The sequence below is a fragment of the Paramisgurnus dabryanus genome, chromosome 5 (assembly GCF_030506205.2).
Source record: "Paramisgurnus dabryanus chromosome 5, PD_genome_1.1, whole genome shotgun sequence".
Taxonomy (NCBI): domain Eukaryota; kingdom Metazoa; phylum Chordata; class Actinopteri; order Cypriniformes; family Cobitidae; genus Paramisgurnus; species Paramisgurnus dabryanus.
In genome coordinates this window covers 31,100,086-31,124,050 of record NC_133341.1, presented here as the reverse complement: position 1 = coordinate 31,124,050, position 23,965 = coordinate 31,100,086, and the positions used below count along the sequence as shown (strand labels likewise).

The 23,965-nt window shown below is 36.2% G+C and overlaps 1 protein-coding gene and 1 long non-coding RNA gene across 3 annotated transcripts in view; both read left to right on the top strand.

Annotated features, from left to right (window-relative positions):
- Positions 1-10,412, top strand: part of LOC135732651 (metal transporter CNNM4) — a 43,250-nt gene extending 32,838 nt beyond the window's left edge. Inside the window, exons 7-8 of one of the 2 annotated variants that reach the window (XM_065250892.2) lie at positions 4,335-4,510; positions 8,573-10,412. In XM_065250892.2, the coding sequence (XP_065106964.1) occupies positions 4,335-4,510; positions 8,573-8,812 (416 nt within the window). In that variant the 3' untranslated portion in view covers positions 8,813-10,412. The remainder of the gene's footprint in view (positions 1-4,334; positions 4,511-8,572) is intronic. The other variant, XM_065250893.2, reaches the window with a different exon arrangement.
- Positions 10,413-22,885: 12,473 nt separating this feature from the next.
- LOC135732142 (uncharacterized) lies at positions 22,886-23,965 on the top strand. Its single transcript, XR_010526713.2, has 2 exons — positions 22,886-23,501; positions 23,707-23,965. It is a non-coding gene; the product is annotated as an uncharacterized lncRNA (long non-coding RNA).

The following is a 23,965-nucleotide window of genomic DNA, read 5'->3' as shown; positions in this document are numbered from 1 at the left end:
AACAAAAGTAACATTAACTATATTTCTCAGCTTCTGATGTCTTATTTTAAAAGAAAAAAATTATATCCATATAAAAAAGGGATATTTGCTATGAGCAAGGTTTTTTGTTCTAAGCTTTAATTCACTGAGATTAAGGGATGGTTTCCCAGACAGGGATTAGTTTAAGCCAGGACTAGGCCTTATTTTAATAAGGAAATATAACTATTTTTAACAAACTTGCCTTACTTAAAACAGTACTGGCGTGCATTTTGAGGCTAAACGAAGGGCACTGATGTATTTTAAGATATGTCAGTGCAAGTTGTTTTCAGTTTGGACAGCTCTTACTTTTATTTTAGTCTAAAATAGTCTAATCCCTGTCCGGGAAACCGCCACAAAATGTACTAAATATACCAACAACATTGTGCAGCTACAGCAGATCAGAGCGCTAACATTAGCAGTTAGCCATGCAGATAATATATCAGTTGACGCTATTTAACAGTATTTATATCACATAACTAAATATACACTTTTACTGTAATAATGAACACTTGGAAAAATGCGTTTACGGTGGGGAGATGCAGCATATTAATTTTACACACCTTCATTTCAACCTCCATCATAGCATACTGGATGAATTCATTTTACAAATATGACAGATTCTGGGCTTTTGACAAAACATTCGGGGCTTGAGCCCCAGAAGCCACCCCCCGCTCCACCCCTGGTCCACAACAATACTTAAAATTTCTATGCAATAATATTCTAGTGCTTGGCATAACTACCCAGATGTCTATTTTTTTTATAAAATAATCATTTTAAATATTAATTTAAATAATTAAATTAGTCGTCTCCAAGTCCTCCAAGTTTGTTTAAGTGCTCTTTGGGGGCCCACCGGTTAAGAAACACCTACTTCCCATTTTATCCTCCTATCTTATTTTATATCACTCTCTTTATAGTACACCATCTCAAATGTATCCTGCTTACATTTGTGTTATATATGCACACTCTAACCGGCCACACATAGCAACACACAACAGCTAACCTTCATACACAGATACATATTTAGATAATGTTGAAGGGACAAATCACCCAAAAATGAAAATTGTGTCATTATTTACTCACTCTCAAGTATAAATTTCTTCCTTCTTCTGAACACATAGGAAGATACTTTGAGCAAGGTTTGTAAAATAACACTATTGAATTCCATTAGTATTTGTTTTTCCTAGTATGGAAGTCAATGGTGCTCCTGTTTTCTGCTTGATTAATATCTTCCTTTGTGTTCAGCAAAACAAACACATTCACACAGGTCTGTATAAACACCAAGGAAAATATTTGTAAGCAAGGTTTCTAAAAAAAAAACTAGGGTGACCATACGTGCCATTCTTCCCGGACGCGTCCTGGCCTGGATTTCGGGTGCGTTTTCCAGAAGGTGTATTTGTCGACCGCACACGTCATTAAGGTTCTCACATTTCAGTTGACAACATCAGACATACAATCGTAGTTTCATTCATTGCTTTTCTGAAATAGAACCTGAAATAATAAATCTCAATGACGTATGTGGTCGACAAATATGACTTCTGGTAGACGCACTTAAAATCATGGCCAGGACGCGTCCAGGAAGAATAACACCATTGACTTGCATACTATGGAAGTCAAGGGTGCTCCTGTTTTCTGCTTGATTACAAATATCTTCGTGTTCAGCAGAACAAACACATTTACACAGGTCTGTAAAAACACAAAGGAAGATATTTTGAGCAAGGTTAGTAAAAAACTGCTTTTGAGCACCATTGACTAACAAAGTATTTGGAACTATGGAAGTCAATGGTGCTTCTGTTTTCTGCTTGATAACAAAAATCTTCCTTTGTGTTCAGCAGAACAAGAAATGTATATAGGTTTGTAACAACTTGAGTGTGAGCAAATAATGACAAAATTTTTATTTTTGGTGGACTATTGCTTTAATGGCTTTTAATGGGTTAATTTAACCCCGAAAATTTTTATATTTGACCCAACAATGGGTTAAAACAACCTAGCAAAAGTTAAATTACAACTTAAAGGGTTTGGCCTATAACCCAGCATTTTTTCAAATGTATACACAAGTACAAGTGTAAGTGAAAGTCTTTAGGCAACATTACATTTATGATGGTGACCAGATGCTTTGTGTTCCCTGCATGCTGTTTAAACCACCTAAGTACAGACAGCAGCAAGTGTGATGAGTTTCTGCAGCCGTCACTTTAGACATCGGTTGCCAAAAATGTTGCCGTGTCTATGTACGGTGACAGTAGATGCATCGCAGATTTGAGAGTGTTTATATCATGTTAATGTTTTATGTTTTGTTAACTTTTTATCAACATGACCGAGTGTGAAGGCTGAAAAGAAGTTTGGAATCTGAACCGGGAATAACTAACCCAGAGAATAACACTTTTATTATGAGAACTGGAACAAACTTTGAAACAGTCTTTGACCTGCAAAAATGTCAAATAGCTGAGGTAAATGAGGTGTAACCCTTATCAACGTTGCCTTATCGCCACCTTGAAATTTTTATAAACTGCATTCTCAGAAGATTTGAGATATTGAACTTCAAAGCTTTTTCTTTCCATTTAACTTTTTAGATAAAACCCATTTGTTTTCTAAATAAAACTTCCCAAAATGTACCCAACCTAAACTCCCCCTCTGGTAAAAAAAAATAGCTTTATACAGTGTCTATATGGTGTTTTTAATATGCTTTAAGAACTGCCGAATGCCATATCTCTATACATCTGTATCTGTGATGGTGTGATTTGAGTTATATTCATATAACATATCCATAGATCTGCGTATACTAAATGAGGCAATTGCGACCTCTAGTGATAAAATTAGGGATGCATAATGATTAATCGCGATTAATTTATAGCAGAATAAAAGTTTTTGTTTAGATCTTATATGTGTGTGAACTGTAAATAATAACTTTGAATAGATAAATGCACACACATTTGTACATTTATGTATGTACATTTGTATATTTAGGTATGATTTATATTATATATAAATATATATATTTTCTTAAAATAATACATGCATGCAGAGCCGGCGTCAAGGGGGGGCATTCGCGGGCAGTGCCCCCCAAACAGGTTGTTGTGCCCCCCTACAAAGTTTTTTATCAAATTAATATATATCAAGAATAATTAAAATAAATTAAACATTGAATGTTTTATGACTTGTAATGTAATCAAATGAGAAAATATAGGTGATATATGTTTTCTTTTATGAAAATAGACCAGTTTCTCTGATTGGATGTATTGCCGCGTCTCACCCATCTTACGTCTTAAGCATATTTGTGACTTGATACTAGCAACGTGTTTTTTCGCTGCATTTTATGGATCGTGTAAAATATGGATTTTAGAACATTTAGAACGAACCAGCACCGCCTGCTTCATCTTCATGCAAACACAGACTGGCTCAAACTCAGAGATAAGAGGTCGAGGTGGAATTTACAAATCTACAGGACACTGTTTTAAGGAAGTTTAATGTTTGTACCACCGTCTTTGGCTATTTTAAAGGAAAGTTAGCGTTGTTTTAAATTACGTAAGCTTAAATGTGAAGTGTGGCTATAGACCGTTAACAGCATTACGACGTGATTATGGTAAAGCGGCTTTTTTAAAGCTAGGACGCGGTGTGCGCTGCGCTATGAAACCCATTCATTTCAATGACTTGCACCGCGCAAGGGCGGTTTGTTGTTGCGTCGAGCAAAGCGCAAGCGCAGCGAAGCTCAGCTTGCACTCACATCGCGGTCGAAGTTCAATAGTTTTGCGCATAGTTTGTGGTCTTTTGCACAGTTGTATAAGTGTGTGCTTGCACTGTATTTGTTGTTTTAATGTCTTGTTTTTGCAAGTTATTGTTGCTATTGCGTGCCCCCCCGTTGGAAGCCAAGTACCCCCCAGTTAGTTATGATCTGGCGCCGGCTCTGCATGCATGTGTACATATTTATATATACATAATTATTATACACATATCACACACATATATAAGGTAAATGAAACTTTTATTCTGATATAGATTTGATTAATCGTTATGCATTCCTAGATAAAATCCTGCATATTGTGCCTTTAATATGGGATGTTGTGGCATGAGAATAAAAGCAGCTAGATGTTCTTTCTGACAAGCATGTTTAAAGGATAGAAGTACATCAAATAATGAAATATCTTGCTTTGAATCATGTCAGAGCTGGTTGGTTTTCTTCATGGCTACTTAAAGAACCTAATTATACTTGGGAAAAATACTATCAAATCCACTAAATAAGTATGTGGTCATACCAAAATTCTTCTTTTGTGTCTGTCTAATGTTGTTTTTCCTTAACATTTTGTGTGTTTTTGTGTTTTTAGAGTTTCGCTCTTCTTCTCATATCAGCGGTCTGAATCGCTCTGCGTCGCTGAATTACACGGATCGCCCCGAATCTCAATCCGTAAGCGGTAGCAACACTCAGCTCAGCAGCGCCCCCTTGCCGCAGTACACACCAGACTTCAATGTCCGAGCTCTCACAGACCTACAGTTTGTTAAGGTAAGAATGCAACGAGTTTTTGGTCTCTATCACAACATACGCATTGCTTTTTAAAAAAAGCACTTAGAACGTATAAAGTGCCAAGTGTATGCGCACCCTGAAAGTCTCAGTTGCATGAAAAGTAAGTTAGAAAAACAACGCAAAATTACACAAAGCATTACTTTCCACATACTTTTAAAGAGCACCAATGGTCTGATTCACGATTTTACATTTCCTTTGGTGTGTCGGTTTGTATTAGGTCATGTTAACGATATGCAAAAGGTCAAACCCCAAAGTAAACGATGACGCGAGTTATCGTCTTCAATGCAAATATCTTTTCTTGGACTACAACAAACGGATTGTCTGCAACAGTTTACTTCATAAGATGGGTGATTTAGTAAAGATCGACATTATCATAATTCCTCCCGCTTTGGACTTTCAGCCTGTAAGTTAACTCCTGTTAGCATTGCATTGTGCGCAAAGATGGTAAGGAGCGTCACATTTCTGGCTGCCGTCAGGGGTATTCAGACCAATCACAACGTACAGGTTAGCTGGCAAATCAGTGACATCTGGAGCTACAAAAATGTACAGTATGTGGAAAGTAATGTGTTTTTTAATCACAAATCACGCGAACACAAAATAACGTTGTTTTTAGAAATGAAATGGGTGCTCTTTAAAAGTTCTCATGAAATCAAAATGGATGTTTTTGGCCTTTTATATGAATATATTAACTTGAAGGAAATATTTAAACTAGTGTGCTCCAAAACAACTTCAACATGATTACGCAATAAGTAAGCAGGGCTCAACACAAACACATATTTGTGTCACATATTTAAAAGAATAATTCAAAAGTCAAATATAATTGTACACATTTTATTCATCATTAGCCTGTCAGGGCTATGGTCTTGGATATTTCAGCATAAAAACTGCACAACAGAGAATTCATAAAGAAATCTTGTTGCAAGAACGTTAAAGCAATACAAGGAGTTAAAAATTTTGCATCATTACAACACGGTTCTGTGTTAACCCATAATAACCATTTTTGATGGCCGTGTAATGTCCAGGTGCAGTAGCAGTTCTTCCAATCCAATGAATATGTTTCTGGGAATACTTTTGTGGAGCATTCAAACATAAATATCCTCTGGCTCTTTTCCACTAGAATCGGAAGAATCTCCCAGCACACTAATGAAGTGGGCTGCCTTAATCTCAGTTAGCATCTCTTCCCAAAGAACCTCAAAGATATAGGGCTCTATTTTAACGATCTAAGCGCATTGTCTAAAGCGCACAGCGCAACGTCTAAATGGACGTGTCCGAATCCACTTTTGCTAATTTAACGACGGGAAAAATTGTTTTTGCGCCGAGCGCATGGTCGAAAAGGGTAGGTCCTTTTGTAATGGGAGTATTTTGGGCGTAACGTGCAGTAAACCAATGAGAGTCACAGCTCTCATCCCCTTTAAAAGCAAGTTGCGCTGGCGCTATGTCTAATCCCTATTTAAATGACGGACTTTGTAAACTGAAAAACTAAGCGGAGGAAGACGATCCCCAGTTTAAGATTAATGTTAAATAATTGTGTTGTTTTTCACTTGTATTGAAATTGTTATTTTTTATTAAAACCTTTAAAACCCGTTTTCTTTTAGTCATGGAAGTAAAAAGCAGGCTTGTAATTGCTTTAAATGTATGGCTATCCAATATCATCAAAACATAATTTACAAGTATGTAAGAAAAGGTTTGTACTCTAAAAATACTTTATTTGTAACAAACAGGAGATAAAGAAATTACAAACGGCTCTCCTCACGTTTCAGCACTTTGGACAGCGTTTTTTTAGCAAAGAGTTTTTTAAGCATTACTTACAAATGTTTCTCATCTCACCATATCCACAGGTACATTATATACAATAAATCCGTGAGGTAGCATTAAAAAAAACATTTAAAAACAGACGCATTTGTTCAAAGCAAAGCATTTATTTACTTACCAGGCTGGTGAAGCAGCTCTTTGCGCCTTAACGTCTCATAATCAGTCCTCATTTATAAATATGTCCAAGAGACTCAATAATAATCTTTTACATTCAATCCTTTAATCTTTCATATTTAAAAGCATTTTTGTGCTGCTGCGCATTCATGTAGCCTACTTTGTGATAAGCAAACCCGCGTTGTCCTCCCGTTTATAGGCGCATTTTACTAATGCGCTCTTTAAATAACATAAAACACATTGCGCCATTGACTTTAGACTTTAGACCAGGTTTTTGTTGGTCAATGGCGTAGTCTATTTTAGTTGCCTCAAAATAGCAACGCGCCAACAATGCGCCTGAACACACCTCATTTTCAGACCAGAACGCCCATGGGCGCAAAAGGGGGCGCAAATGCATTTGCTATTTAAACAACGCGGCGCTAAACGTGAAAATTAGAGTGGAAACTAGCGAAAGACACTTGCGTCGCGCATTGCGCTGCATTGCGCCGGGTGTAAGATAGAGCCCATAGTGTCTGTAAATCTAGAATTATAAATATTTAGAAAATTATATAATAGGTCTAAATCATAGTGTGATGGAAACAAATAGAAGTATGGAAAATATATAATGCATATATTTTCATGCAGTTCTAACTAATTTAACAAATAGTGGACTTATTTCTTTCCCCGCCAGCATTTTTTATGATTTTTACAAAAGTAAATCGGATCCTTCTGCTTTCAAACAAAATAGAGTTTCATTTTTATTTATCACCTCTCAGATATGGGTAGGTTTCTTCAAAAAGACTAAATTCTGAGATAATTTTTGTAAGGACTTTTCTTAGAGATCAGATTAGATCAGTGAATGCTTCAGTGTTTTATAAATTGGGTAAGAGCACCACCTAGTGGGTAATAGTGGAAATATGGATTGCCTTAAAAACTCATCATTGGCGGGGAAATAGTTAACTATTAGTAAAGATGTTAAACTAAATATTTCTTACCTCCGACATGCAACATCTGTGTGGTACTGAGATCTCACATCAACTCAATTTTTTTAAGCAAGTCAATAATTTTAAGCAATTTATTCTTGACAATGTGATATCCTGTGTTGCCAAGTCTCTTGATGCGCCGAAAATTCTTCTCATTCATACATCTTGCCAATAAAGGGATAGTTTACCCAAAAATAAAGCGTAAGGTTGCGCTGGCGCGCCACACGGCTAGTGCAAGACAAAAAGTTGTGGTTTGAAAGTGGAGTTGTTTTATTTTTATCGACAAAAATGACACTCGTTTCGCTAGATAAGACCCTTATGCCTCGTTTGGGATCATTTAGAGTCCTTTGAAGCTGTGTTGAAACTGCATTGAAACCAATAAAGTCTTTTAAATTGAGAAAAGTCCTGGAATGTTTTCCTCAAAAAACTTAATTTCTTCTCTACTGAACAAAAAAGACATCAACAACTTGGATGACATGGGGGTGAGTAAATTATCGGGATTTTTATGAAAGTGTAATATTCCTTTAAAGTCTTTCACTTTCTGCCATGGATCAACAATTTTTATGACATGAGTACTTCAGCTTTTGACTGACCAATCAAAAGCTTTCACCCTAACTTCCTGTTTTGATGGAAAATACGTCAACACATCGAACAAAGCTGTGCATTTCAATTCTTTTTTTGCAAGTTCCCGCCGTTTTTGCCAGTTCCCGCCGTTTTTGCCAGTTCCCGCCGTTTTTGCCAGTTCCCGCCGTTTTTGCCAGTTCCCGCCGTTGTTTGCAAGTCCCCGCCGTTGTTTGCAAGTCCCCGCCGTTGTTTGCAAGTCCCCGCCGTTGTTTGCAAGTCCCCGCCGTTGTTTGCAAGTCCCCGCCGTTGTTTGCAAGTCCCCGCCGTTGTTTGCAAGTCCCCGCCGTTGTTTGCAAGTCCCCGCCGTTGTTTGCAAGTCCCCGCCGCTTTTGCAAGTCCCCGCAATTTCATTGCATAAAATTGCATAAATATCCCGCATATACCATTGCATTTTTTAAGAAAACGTGCCGCAAGATCAAGGATTTTTGCCCGCAACAATCACAAAAAAACTCAGCGTTTTTTTCTGGAAGGACTGGTATGGGTTATTGAATTTCGGAATGTGTGTTATTAACCAATTTTTTTTTTTCAGATCACATACTCTCACTATCAGAAGGGAGTGATGACGTCTCGATTCGACAGCTCACCGCAATCTCCAGACAGCGGACACACGCTTGTGGATAACAGCACATCGTCAGCCCCAAATCCCTCTTTAGAAAACATGCTCACGCTTACAGACAACCCCGATGAGACGACCTCGCTCCTCAATGAGCAGAACAGCCTGTCTGCCCGCCAGGCCAACCACAACATGCATAACGAGAGCGCCATCTAACACAAGCACACATATGACCGTCGACACGCTGCCATCATGGTTGACAACGGTTTGGACATATGGAGATTATCCAACACACCTACATGACATTTTGCACTTTTTCGGACAAAAATTTTATTGTCTTGAATAATTATAACCGTTTTTAGCGTTAGCCAAAACAGCTGACAGTAACTTGATTCTGATGAAGCAGTATATCAGTGTGGGCCTATGAAAAGCAATCGACGACAGGCGTGGGATGAAAACCAAAGTGTACCTGGACTGAGAAAAACCCCTGTTTCAAACAGACTGTAATGGGGTGTTTTATAGACGGTGCAAATAGAGACATTTATATATACAAAAATGTTTATTTTGTCATTTTTTATTAAGTTGGCTCACGGAAACTTTCCGAAAGTCATCGTGAAGGAAGGAAACTGCGGATGCCTTTTTTATTTCATGTCAGTCCATTGTTACTTTATCTTTGTACCAAATGATATCGATGTGTGTGTGTGTGTGTGAAAGAGAGGATGAGAGTTTGTGACTGAGATATGTATATAAAATGACACACGAATCTGATTTGGGCCGTCGGAGCTCAAGCAACAACTCAGGGAGATTGTGACACTAAACTTCACATACAAACTGCATGTTGGATAATTCCCCATTTATTGATATGAATCCATGCAACAAGTGATCAAAAAGTGAAGCTAGCATGCTGATGTTTAATGCACCAAATACTGAAATGGTAAAATACACTGCGTATCTTAAAAGCATACAGGAACACGTGGCATTCACACACATGTATTTTATTGTCAGATAGTTCTTCTGTCTGAAGTGATACATATAATAGGTGTCAGTGTATGTGTAAAATTGTGTCAGGTCCTTTTTAAAATGAATCCACTCCAAAGAGAACAAGCATTAGTCACTGTCGTGCAACTGTTTCTTTTTGTAAAACGAAAACAAAATATTTGTGTGATCTGTTTCTCGTTGGACCAGAAGTGAACTAACCAAAATCAAATATCTTCTGTATTTATTTAGCATACAATTGTACGTTTTAAATGGTTTAGATTTCTTTGTATTTGTAAATTCTTAAAACTTCGGTGTTTTATAAGCAGGCGTGTGGTATGGTTGTTTATACATTTTCTTTTTGGTACAGACTCATTTAGATTGGAAACGGGGAGGCAATAATTTTTCATCTGCTTTTTCCACTGTTGCTTTTAAAACCAAATATTTTTAAAATGAACAATCAAAGTGAAACGTAGACAACTTGCTGAGAAGATATCGGCACCAGTGTCACATGACTAGCCAAATGAATGCCTCTTTTATGTAGCATCTCCCGAAAATGATGTTAAGGGGTGCAAGAACCGCACTGTTTATAACGACACTCCCTGTTCGGTCGAGCTTTAAATCAGTTCCTGTTTATTAATTATTCAAAACATAAACGTTTTCTTTTTTTGTGTTGGAAACTGAAGCAATTTGTAGGTGTGAGAACCTCCTGATCCTTTTTATACTGTATTTTTCCCCAAGTTATTTTGTGGTTTGGGAGAGGTCTTCTTTTAGATGATCTAACTTTGGTTATTAAATTATTTATTAAATCAGTATATACACAAACTATTCTCATTTTCAGCATTACATTCTGTGGGTGTGTAAGAGTAAAAGGAATGAAAGTTAATCTCATCAATCATTTTTAGTAATTGTCATGACTATGTCTTCACTATTAACTGACTATGAACAAGACACACACCTAGTGGTTAGTCCTTTAAAGGTAATTATTTGGTAAGTTCTCTGTGTCTTTATTAATCTTCTGTTTGCTAACCAAATACATTATTTTAAACTTTGGCCTGATCTATAAAGTCTGCACAATTAATGTGTACAGATGAGTACATGATGTAGATTTAAAACAGTAAAAACACTGAAGGGATGTGGAAATGACCTACACAATATGACACAGCCATTGTCTAGTTATACTAATAATTCAGATGATTCACAATTTCCCACTTTAGATAGAGTACTTAGATAAGTCAGGCCATCATCACCAGCTTTGTTGTTTTAGCAAAGTTTTAATGTCCATCCGTATTCATTTTTTTAGATACAAACAGAAAATACAGGAAATATGTACACAAAATTAAAAAACAAAACAATTTTCAGAACTAAAATTTAGTTACATTTAATTTAGTTTACATTTAATGTCGTCTTCAGGCATCAGTCAGTATTTAGTGTGACCTCTCTTGGCACGAAACACATCTTGAGCTTTGGAGGGGGGCTGAAATTGTCATCGTAGGTGCATGTCTACTGTGAGAGACATAATCTAAAAAAAATCCAGAAATCACAATATATAATTTTTTTAACTAATTATTTGTATGATATAGCTGCAAATAAGTATTTGAACACCTTTCTATCAGCTAGAATTCTGACCCTCAAAGACCTGTTAGGGTGTTTTCACATATACACTGTTTAGGTCGGCCCAAATGACGTGTCGCTTCGAGTACGGTGCGTTTGGGTCAGTGTGAACACAACAGCCGCACTCGGGTGCGCACTAAACAGCCGCTCCGAGACCGCTCTAAACAGGTGGTCTCGGAGCGGCTGTTGCCGAACTCTGGGGCGACCCACCTGTGGTGTGAACACTGCTGGACCTCGGGCCAAACCAAATACAGGAAGTTCTCCACATGTTTGAGCCACTGGGCTTTCGTTGTGACGTGAGCCGGGTGTTATATTGTGGGTTAACAACAAACAAGCCAATCCTGGTCCGTTGCATAGAGATTCGCTGTCTCCTTTACGTTTGAGCTGATGATTTTATAAATGCATAGCTGTCCTCCACACACAAATAGTGACATTACGGGCTTTTAGCAAACGGCTCCGTGAGAAAGGCTTTAATAGAACAGCTACGCAATTTCGCGTTAAAGCAAAGAAACTTCGCAAAGACGTACAATGTTTATCTCCACATCTTGATAGCTGCGCTCTCCCTGTCAAGCTGGTTGTCGTGGAAACGTGGGGGTGGTCATGAGACGGTAAGAGCTGTCAGAGACCAATGACAGCGCTGACCGTTGTCACATGGTGTACGGTGTGGCATTTCGAGTAAAGTAAAAAATATATATATGTGAACACGGACCGCACTAACTGTAAAAAATGATACAATGTATTTTGGTGCGCTCCGAGGCCACACCACGGTGCGCACCAACATATGTGAAAACAACCTTAGTGTGCCTTTAAAATGTTTTATTATACTAAATTAGATGCACCTGTTTGAGGTCGTTAGCTGCATAAAGACACCTTTCCACCCCATACAATCAGTATGTATCATACAAATAAATAGTAAAAAAATCATACATTGTGATTTCTTGATTTTGATTACGTCTCTCACAGTGGACATGCACCTACACTCTAAAAACAAACGGTGCTATATAGCACCAAAAGTGGTTCTTTGCTCGTAATCATAGAAGAACCGTTTTTAGTGCCATATAGCACCGGTGAAGCACCTGTGTAGAACCATATAGTGCTATGTAGAACCAAATGTGGTGCTATATGGCCCCTATATGGTTCTACACAGGTGCTTCACCGGTTCTTCACCGGTGCTATATGGCACTAAAACCGGTTCTTCTATGGTTACGATTCAAATCAACAGTTTTGGTGCTATATAGCACCGTTTGTTTTTTTAGAGTGTACAATGACAATTTCAGACCCCTCCATGATTTCTAAGTGGGAGAACTTGAAAAATACCAGGGTGTTCAATACTTATTTTCCTCACTGTATGTTAGAAATACTGCGAAATAGAAGTCAGGGTAATCTATTGTTGGAAGAAATCTATAAAAACAGTAATTGTATTATAGATGTATTTACATTGAGAATGACAGACAATATTGTGGCCCTGCAAACCTCAGTGGTAGAGCATTGTTTTATCAGCCCAAAAGGTCATGGTTTGCAGCACACATACTGATAAAAAATGTATAACACTTTAAAGAATTATGGATGGTGTAAAATCATTGCTGAATAAAATATGGCCAGACTGAACCACTTATTTTAAATTAAACCTTAAAAAAATGTCCATATTTGACCCATGGGTTGTGACAACCCAGCATAGGGGTTGTCCATTTATCTAATCATGAATTAAAACTTTCTTTTTGTAAGAGTGTAAAGTGTTTGGTCTGCCCCTGCGTGGTTTATGGTTAAAAAACACATTATTTTTCACACACCGTACATTTTTGTAGCTCCAGATTTCCATGTCCTCCTGAAACGCACAGATTTGAAAAGCTCTGTGTCCCTGATTGGCCCACTAAATCTGTATGTTTCAATTGGCCTGAATACCTCTGACGGAAATGTGACGCTCCTTACCATGTTCGAAAGATTCGGATGCTAACAGGAGTTAACTTACAGGCTGTGATTCCGAAGCGGGAGGAATTATAATAATGCGGTCTTGTCTACATCACCAATCCCAAGAAGTAAACTGTTGCCAACAATCCATGTGTTTGTTGTAGTCCAAGAAAAGAGATTTACGTTAGACTTTACTTTGGTGTATGTACCTGTTAGAATGTAACTTCTAATCAGGTCTAGGAATATGTTTCGTAGTCTGGAGGTCTGAGCTGAGCAGCAGAGAGTTCTGATATATATCAGGGGCCATGAAAGACACGGACACCAAGATGCCGTTCAAAGTTTATTAGACAGACTTCAAATTATATAGAAAGGAAGCACTAATCGCCTGATAGACGTTAGATAATGTCTAGAATAATCACATGAGCAGATATTGAGCAAACATGTCTGGAGAACATTCGCATGATCGGCACCTGCACAAGCAAGTCTGGATACGGATACATAAATAACCATGCTTAGACAGTTGTATGGTGCAAGCAAGGAAAAGGAGACTGCAACAGGGAAGTCTGGCGAACTTCATGACCTCTCAACTGATCAGTCCATGTCAAACTTTTGTGCATAGCCAAGGGAAATGTCACAACTCAGTCTCGACTTTTTAAATGCAAGCTAAGACAAATGAAAGTTAGCATTGCTTCATTAGTCATACAAGGATATCAATACAGAATATACATGGTTATATGAAAAGATATCAAATATATCAATGTGGGGTGTGGGGGAACAACGTTTAAATTCTAACAGTACCTTTGCATATTGTTAACATAATAATACACACCAAAAGAAATTTAAAAACGTGAATCGGACAATAGGTGCTCTTTGAGGGAAATATTAGTCTCTGTTTGTCTATAGTGAGTTAAAGAATATTATACAGTTCTATCTATGATTCAGTTTTTGGAATTCTTAGTCTTAGTGTTTATAAATGCATATCTGTTTCCATTGTAATTTTTGGTGTAAAGATTTGTTGAAAATACACATGAAAAATACTGTAGTAGTATTTATACTATCTGTATATCTGCATCTTGTAATCTGCAGTAACATTTTTAGATACTATAGTGCAGTGGTTCTTAACGTTATTCCTGGAGGCCCACTGCCCTGCATGTTTTGTATGTCTCTTTTATCTGGCAGACTCAGTTCAGTTCATTGAGATCTCTTCTAATGAGCTGATGATTTGAATCAGGTGTGTTAAATAAGGGAGACATACAAAATGTGCAGGGCAGTGGGCCTCCAGGAATAACGTTAAGAACCACTGCTATAGTGTTTCTTAACTTACTACCATAGTAAATGCTACAGTACAGTATTTGAAACAGCGTATTATTCACTACAAATTTCACTTCAATTTTTATACTACAGTATTATATAGTATGTAATATATGCTAGTATTACAGACTACTAGTGTACATTAGCAAAGTGTGGTAATTACTATAATGTAATACAACATACTACAATTTACTGAAGTTTAAATGCTTTAGTATACTGCTTTATTTAAATGTGGAATAATTTGCTCTGTTGTTCTTTGCCAGTTTTATTGATACATCAGCTTACACTATCACATATTTAAGAACCTTAACTTACAACAAATGTATTATTATTTTATTGCCAGAAAGGAACACCTCAGAAAGATCAGATGCTTAGCGTATTCGACTTCATGTGGCGCTGCGCAAACCGATCGGCGTATGACTATGGCAAGCGAAAAGGGTCATATTAACGCAATAAATGAATCGCGTTTACATCCAAACGCCGTATTTAACGGCGTTTAAAACAGAATTTGCGCCGCTAAATACGCCGTCGGGATTCCAAACGCCGTAAAAACCGCGCGAAAATCGGCAACAACGCCGTTATTTACGGCGTTTTATAATCCAATCAATGACGCCGTTTTGAGACGCCGTTTGTCTTGCCATTTACGCCGTAAATAACGGCGTTATCTTCTGTCAAAGACGGCGTAAAAAGCGGCGTTTGCTAGTGGTATAATGAGCCCCTCCCATCAATTTCCACAGCCAGTAGGTTTGAACCGTTCTTACCCAATCAATGATGAACTGAGTCAGGCCAGAGCAATTCATACTGATCATCCATGATGAAATAAGTGTTTAAAGATTACATGCATGCGCAGCATATCATAAATGGGCAGCAAATTATAGTTTTTTCTCTAACGTTACTAAGATTAAATATATTACTATAGTAGCTTAAGGAAAATACTGCATCTCTGTATCATGTTAAAATAGGAGCGGTAAAAGCACACCAACCTCATTTAAGGTGTCCCAATTATTAAGTAAATACATTTACCCAAGACATTAAGTAAGGGGTTGAAATATTTCACAGCTTTGAATAAACATGAAATCCCACCTGGTCTAACAGATCAACTGTATTAGTCGATTAGTCATGAACTGTCTCAGTTAGCCTGGTGGTTAGAGCATTCGGTTCTAATGTCGATGCTGCTGCGGTTCAAGTCCAGTTTGGAGCGGATTTAAATTCTTTTAATTTTGTTTTGTTTATCAACATCGCTTATTTTTTTTAATGGCTGTCAATAAAAAGGAACGCATAGAATAAGAGATTTTTAATGTTCATGCAATTTAGCAAATTTCGTAAATAGTCTATAAGTGATATTTCAAAAATATTTTATGCAAAAGTGACAACAGTGCAAAGTGTATAAAAAACAGACTAGAGAGCAGACGTTTCAATCCATGCTTTCTTCAGTGCTCATCATGAAGTATGCGGACAATTACTGGACTTAACTAACTTTTTGTTCTTCCTTAGTCATTTTTGTTCATTTTGAGTGCATTGTACTTGAAAAGTAATTTAGGCAAATTCAATAGGCAAATTTATGTGTTTATATTTATGTTTATATTTATGCATATTTAAAACCACCGAACTTACGGGAATGCCCACACCTCCGCTGACTTTCTTGGACGAACGGCCAGCGGGTGTGCATGTTTCTAATAATTTGATCGACTGCTGTTCCGTTTAGGCTATACTATCCACCGCCATATGCTGGTTCAAGACAATTGTAAGATTTTTGGAATGAAATGCTTTTGTTGGTATTGCTTTTTTATGCATCTCAAACGCCACAGTAAGCCATGTGGAGAGCGAGAGAGAGAGAAAGAAAGATGGAGAGAGCGCAAGAGAGCTGTGTTTACATGTATAATATAATGAGACAGAACAAATATTGGTAGGCTATATTCGTATATGAATTATCTGCAATAATATATAAAGAACCCATTTGAACTATATATCAACATGTATTTATTTATTTGCTGGATTGTATCACTAATCAGCATTCAGCACTAAGCGAAAATTGATGGAAATATAAACATGCGGTCCAGCAAAACTAAATATATTCAGTTTACGTGTAGGCCTAAATGTATGCTAATATTTTGACTATTATGTGCACTTGTAACCCCTTGTCTCAAATTAGTGTAATTAATAACTAATTTAAGTATTAGGAAATGAGATCTGGGCTAGTATCAGAAGCTCTACGGAGGCTGAAATAGTAAAAGGTTAGCAGAAAACAGACAACACAAAACAGGTAAATTTGAAAATTTATTATAAAGTGTATTATAAAAAATAAATTAATTATTTACATTCCCTGCCTACCTAAGTCGGCTTCCTGAGTGCACAGTGCACAATACACTCAAAATAAATAACTCAAATGAAGAATGAGTCCATGGAAGTTCTCAGTGTTTCTTGAAGTATATGTTCTCTTCACTATCTGTTTTTAAAATGAAGGCAAAGGATGATGATGATAGGTCCAAAGATGCCACGGCTGGCCACACCAGGCTCTTGGTCCATTCACTTCTGCGGTTGGCTCACCACTGACCGCCAGGGTAAGATTCAGATCTATCCCTTTCTAAAAAACCAATCGGAGGTATCTTGAAAAACTCAACATCCTGCAGCTTAACTTTCTCTCTCACAGCTTTCAAACAGTTCTTGATACTTTCAAGCAACGTCTTCAACCGGAGGAAAGTGTGTTTGTTTACTAGTAGGTTGCCTGGCAACCTCCAGGCAGAGTGATTTCCCTGCGCTAGCTGCAGGCGATAAAGAGAATTGCACTCCAGTAACCTTGTGTGTTGTGTGGGTTACACATTCGTTAAAACGATGCATTTTATCTGACACTCAGCACTTTTGTAATACGCAGAAAAAAAGTCTTATAATTTTGTCATGACAAAGTATTGGCACGCTCCTTAATGAACAGGTTTGACTATACTTTAATAATTTCCGTGAGTACAAATTCTACTACTTTTTCTACTCCAACATGGAAGGTTATATTACAACCAAGGTCTAAAAAAAGTATTGCTTGAGTCTGTGAAGAACTGGTCTGCATAAAACTCAGACCTGAGCTAAAGTTTTCGATCAGCGCTGCAGATTATTACTAAAAGTGATCACAGTTTTAAGAATTTTTAAACAATAGCCATTTGTGTAATACACTTTAAAAACTTTTCATTTATACACTTAAAAATATGGAGTAAATTTGAAATCTGTTCATTTAGTATATTTCAATAATTAAATGTATTTTCTATCACAAAAAATTGAGTATATGTAATCAAAAATCCTAAAGAAATGTTAAATAGATGTAGACATTTTTGTGAGTATTATTTAACTAAAAAAATTTGATTTACTTAATGTGAAGCTTATTAAGTTCATACTGAACCATCAATTATCAATGATAAACAAAGCGACAGGTTATTTTATTGAACATTTATTTGTCAAATTTGACAAGTTAAACACATGCACCTGCACACATTGAAAAGGTAACGTTATTTAAATGAACATGTTTTAAATGCAGTCAGTGGAGAGTCATGAAGAGACGGGTGAGATCAAAGCTTGTCGCAAAGCAGGAGTGAAACGCGTCTGAAGGGCACACCAGACGAAAAGCGCAATGTAATTTAAATACAAACACATTATTTTCTATATATACACACATTGGGGGCAACTGACGGCGGCTGTCTGTTGTGATTCTGGACGTTGCTCAAATCCCTGTAGCGCCACAGAGCGCCACTCTCACAGTTTAACATTAAATAACATATTTGTCCAAAATCCTTAAGCTGCATACAGCCACATTGTGCAGTAATAAAACGATCAGAAATTGATTATTTGACACACATTTTAAGTAGCACAGCTGTATTAACAATTTGGTGACCTGAATATATACGTAAAATAAAACGATTATTCTAGCAGTAGGCCTATGTGCAAAAAAGCTGCTTGTTACTGTACAGGTAATATTACAGAATCCGAAAGTATTTAGATAAATGCACCTTATGTTGTATACGCAAGGAAACAGACAATATTTCATTAACAAAATAGACTACATATTGTAACGGTAAAATTACTTTCCTGCGGTGTTTGTTGTCCAGCAAGAGGCGCAGTTTGCTGCTGATTAAAAACCTTTGGCCCTGATGTGATTTTTAAATTAACATATGATCTACTTTTTTGCTTCCTTCATTTACTCAAATAATAAAATGTTAACATGTTTAACCAAAAATATTTAATAAAAATCATAGTTAAAGTTTTTTTAAGTTGATGTTAAATACAAATAATATTGATTTTAAATAAGCAATTATTACAGTTTTTAAAACTTAAATAGGCTAAGTGTGACATTCTCAAATATATTGATTAAAATACAAGAAATGTACTTTACAAGTAATCGAGTAAGCTGCCCGGAAAGACCAAAGATATGTGGACCAAAAGTATTACTTTATTGTACAATAATAACCCATGTATTTTAACAGTATTTAAACAGGTGGACTCCATAAATTATCCATATTGTGAGCAGTCTGCTGTGTTTTTTTAAATAGTTCAATGAAGTTTGGATTTTATTTAGGGGAGAGCAGTGACGAAAGTACAATTTTTCAGAAAAACGTGATGTTAAAAGAAAATGTTTTAGACAGAGAATATTTTTGCTGTTGTCAATAACTCACAAGAGTGTAAATAAATATACATGACTATGACATTGTTAATATGTAACTGCAAACATATTTTGTTATATTCTGATGCTCTCCGAGTAATACACGAGTAATATTTTCACATTTCCATCCAATTGCTAGATAATACAAAATGCTCTATGCAATGATATTTAAAACTATTACACAAATGGCTATTCTTTGGAAAATCTCAAAACTTTGCAGTAATAATCCGCAGCGCTGATCGATTAAACTTCAGCCCAGGGCTGGGTTTTATGAATGTCAGTTCTTCACAGACTCAATCAATCACATTTTTTATCTTTTTAAAAATTTAAATCTTGTATAATAGAACCTTCCGTGTTAGAATAGAAAAGGGCCATATATTGTTGTTATAAAATAAGAAGCACATACGATGTGTGAAATATCATGTTGTAGCAATAATTTGTACTTACGGAAATGATTAAAGTAACCAAGATGCGTCCCATCACAAATGCTGATTGTCAGATAATGCATTTATTTAACAAATACACTTAATAATTAAAATATTAGCCTACATGATCTAAAAATATTTAGTTTTTTTGCTGGACCGCATATTTCCATCAAGTTTAACTGACATGACAGAAATACTGCGAGTCCGCCCGTTCCATTTAAATGGCAAACTTTAAAATCAATAAAAACATGCAGATTCATTTGATAAAATAAAGCATTTCCAAAACAAATATAGAAATAAATACAGTGAATTAATAAAATTGTTTAATAGAAAAAGAGACCGAATTAACCACTGATAGCTGGGGCACACTAGTTCATTTACTTATTGCAGTTCAGTGTTAGTAATTTTTCGCTTAGTGCTGATACCATCCAGCAAATGAATAAATACATGTTGATATATTTCAAATGGATTATTTATTGCCGCAGATAAATATTATAAATATTCTCATTATATTATTATACAAAGTTTGTAGCCTCTTACAAACACATGTAAACACAGCTTGCTCTCTCTCCATCTTTCTTTCTCTCTTTCACACGGCTTACGGCTTTATGTATGGAGATTAAGATCCATAAGAAATAAGCAATACCAACAAAAGTATTTCATTCCAAAAATCGTACAATTGTCTTCAAACAGCATATGTCGGTGGACAGTAGCCTTAACTTTTGCGTATGATAAATAACATATTTTTGAAATATCAATTATATATACAAACTATATTATACTTATTCTATGCGTTCCTTTCTTATTGACAGTCTCATTAAAAAATAAGCGATGTTGATAAACAAAACAAAATTATAAGAATTTCAATCCGCTCCATACTGGACTTGAACCGCAGCAGCTTCGACATTTGAACCGAATGCTCTAACCACCAGGCTAACTGAGACGGTTCATAACTAATCGACTTATACAGTTGATCTGGGCTCTGTTACACCAGGTGGGATTTCATGTTTACTCAAAGCTGTGAAATATTTCAACCCCTTACTTAATGTCGAGGTATTTACTTAATAATTGGGACACCTTAAATGAGGTTGGTGTGCTATTACCGCTCCTATTTTAACATGATACAGAGATGCAGTATTTTCCTTAAGCTACTATAGTAATATATTTAATCTTAGTAACGTTAGAGAAAAAACTATAATTTGCTGCCCATTTATGATATGCTGCGCATGCATGTAATCTTTAAACACTTATTTCATCATGGATGATCAGTATGAATTGCTCTGGCCTGACTCAGTTCATCATTGATTGGGTAAGAACGGTTCAAACCTACTGGCTGTGGAAATTGATGGGAGGGGCTCATTATACCACTAGCAAACGCCGCTTTTTACGCCGTCTTTGACAGAAGATAACGCCGTTATTTACGGCGTAAATGGCAAGACAAACGGCGTCTCAAAACGGCGTCATTGATTGGATTATAAAACGCCGTAAATAACGGCGTTGTTGCCGATTTTCGCGCGGTTTTTACGGCGTTTGGAATCCCGACGGCGTATTTAGCGGCGCAAATTCTGTTTTAAACGCCGTTAAATACGGCGTTTGGATGTAAACGCGATTCATTTATTGCGTTAATATGACCCTTTTCGCTTGCCATATATGACATCAAAATACCGCGAGAGTGATTCTTTGATGTCATATTAGGCTTGTTTGAGATGAGCAAATTCTGCGCAGAATCGATCACCGGTGATCAGCGCAAGATGCATTCCGGTTAGAAAAGTGTCCGACTTACGTCCGACTTGCTCTGATGTCACGCTGACGTGTACAAAATATCTCTCGCGATGGAGAGGCGGGCTCGTTATGGAAGGCCAACAGGGCAAAAACGTGTTAAAAATACGTGTTAACACGCACTACGTGTTAACGCGTAAATCACGTGTTAACACGCACTACGTGTTAACGCGTAAGTGCGTGTTAACACGTAAATCACGTGTTAACGCGTTAGAAATCATGGACATGGAGTTTTACCACCATCTAGTGGTGTGGCGAATCTGACCTAAATACACTGAACGGACAGATAGATAGGATTGTAAATTGAAGTATTTTATCCTAAATATATATTTTTAAAAGTAATTAACAGTGAATTATGATCATAAATAGTTTACAGCTTGGACTATATATAATAATTATAGTATCATTTAATTTTGTTATAAATAATTTTGTTAGCTTTGTGAATTAGGCAATAGTCCCAATTTCTATTTACTTTGTGTCTAATGTCTTGTTCTTTTAGTACCTGCCTATGGAAATAATTATATTCTTAAAAACATAGGTGTTAAATGATGACACAGTAGTGTCACACAATTCTTATAAACAGTAGAGGATGATTAATATTGCAAGAAAAAATTCTTTAAACACTACTTAACCACAGGTAATCTAATTAAGTTTATGTTAATAACAATTGGTTAATAGCAAGATTATGAACGTAAATGGAATGTATGCTCAAGCAGATGGTACATCTGCATCATTTTTGAACACACACACACACACACACACACACACACACACACACACACATTATGATGTTCTATGTATGAAGTCTTTGGACTACCTGCCATCATGATCTGATTGCACTTAAAGCTAGTTCAGCTAGTTTATAAATGCCTTATAAAATTTGTTTTTCACTAGTGTCATACACATATCCTTAATAATACAGTGTAGCAATACCACACTATATAATTACAACCAATTTAGCATATGAACATCAGATGGAACTCTATATGTATGGCCTAATGGGAGAACATCAATGTCATTGTATAGAGCAGTTAGGCTTTAAAACATGCTTTTTGAGTTTAATTAATAATCTTATTTTGTCTGAAGGAGGCTCTCTACTACAAACCTTTTAAGCTTTTTTTTTTACTTTTTGGCACGCGTTGCCTCAGACAAAGTTTCCATATCAGAAAGTATGTGTCATAGATCAATCTGAAGCTTCCAATGGATTAGTCACGCTCAGACTGTTTCTTTGTCATAGTAACTAGAACTACTCTGCAGCAGATACTAGAACAATTATGCAAATGTAATAAACTTTTGATGCTTTTTTTCTGTGTATTTTCTGATCTATAAGACACTTTGGATGAATGTATTTGCTAAATGAATAAATGCATATGTGATGACTGGAAAAAAAGAAGAATGGCAATAAAACACATGTCTATAGCTTTGATTGGAATTAAAAAAAAGTGCTTTCTTGTTTTCACCTTTAGTTTATTTGGTAACACTTTATTTTACGACCCGCAAAGTACCGCGTAATTAAACCGAATTTACAGCGTACCTAATTGTAACAACAGGGTAGGTAACCTGTAGGTATAAGGGATAATATTTTAAGTTTGGGGTAATAAGGGGGTAAGAATATGAAGAATTATAAATTATTTATACTCTAAGTATTTTATAACAACAGGGTACCTATTGTAATATTACGTGGTATGTATGACTTAGTCAAGTCTATGGGGAAATTATGTTTTATTTATTTTTTATTGTGAATTTTTCATATTGACTACTGAATGTTGTATACAGTCAATGTCTACGAGCCACATCGGCAAATAAATATAACAGCATATCACTTTTATTTTAGTAGCCTATATTACTTGCTTTTAATAACAAAAGTCCAGCTGATTTAATGTGGTTATCTTTTTTTTTAAGGTAAGTACAATAAAAATAGCAACTTATTCCCTATTTACCAGGAAACTCCTACATTTGCGGACATATTTGAAGTGGTGCTTTGCAATTTATTTACTGTAAACACAAGTATTTTAGCCAAATATAATTTATGCAATGGCAAACCAGAATGAAACAACAGCAGATATCAGCTCCCGCTAAAGCAAAAGACGACTACATGCGTAGGTTAGTGCGCAGGTGTAGAGCGCGCGGCCGTCTGCAGGAGGTTTGCTGGAACGCAATCCTGAGGTGAAATTTCTTTAAGAGGTTTTAAAAACGTTTCACACTGTGGAGTACGACTACGAGTGATGTTAGCAGGATCCGCATGCTGGATAAGGTGACTGGTTTTGTTAATACATGACTCACGCATTTCAAACAATGTTTTTCAAGAAAGTTGCTAGCTAACGGTAGCAGGTTAGCCAGCACATAAGTAAGCCTAAAATTTATAAACGTAACTGGCTTAGAAAACTCTGTTTCTGTCAAGGCACAGTGAAGAAACATTTACTGAAGGCTTTCATTTATGTTTTTTATATGTAATGCAGAACAGCATTTGTGAGACGACATCAACTCATCATCCGAGTGGACAAGAACACCAACAGAGGAAGCCAAGCCGCAAAAACAATGAAAAATTGTCATGACTTTTTATTTTAAATAAAAGTTATGTGATAATAAACATTAAGTGTTGGCTTAATTATAGTGTTTTAAAGATGTTTTGAAATAAGTTGTTTTAAAATAAAAATAACAATATTCTGTATGTTTATGGTATTTACCCTATAACATTTATTAACAAGAGGTGAACAA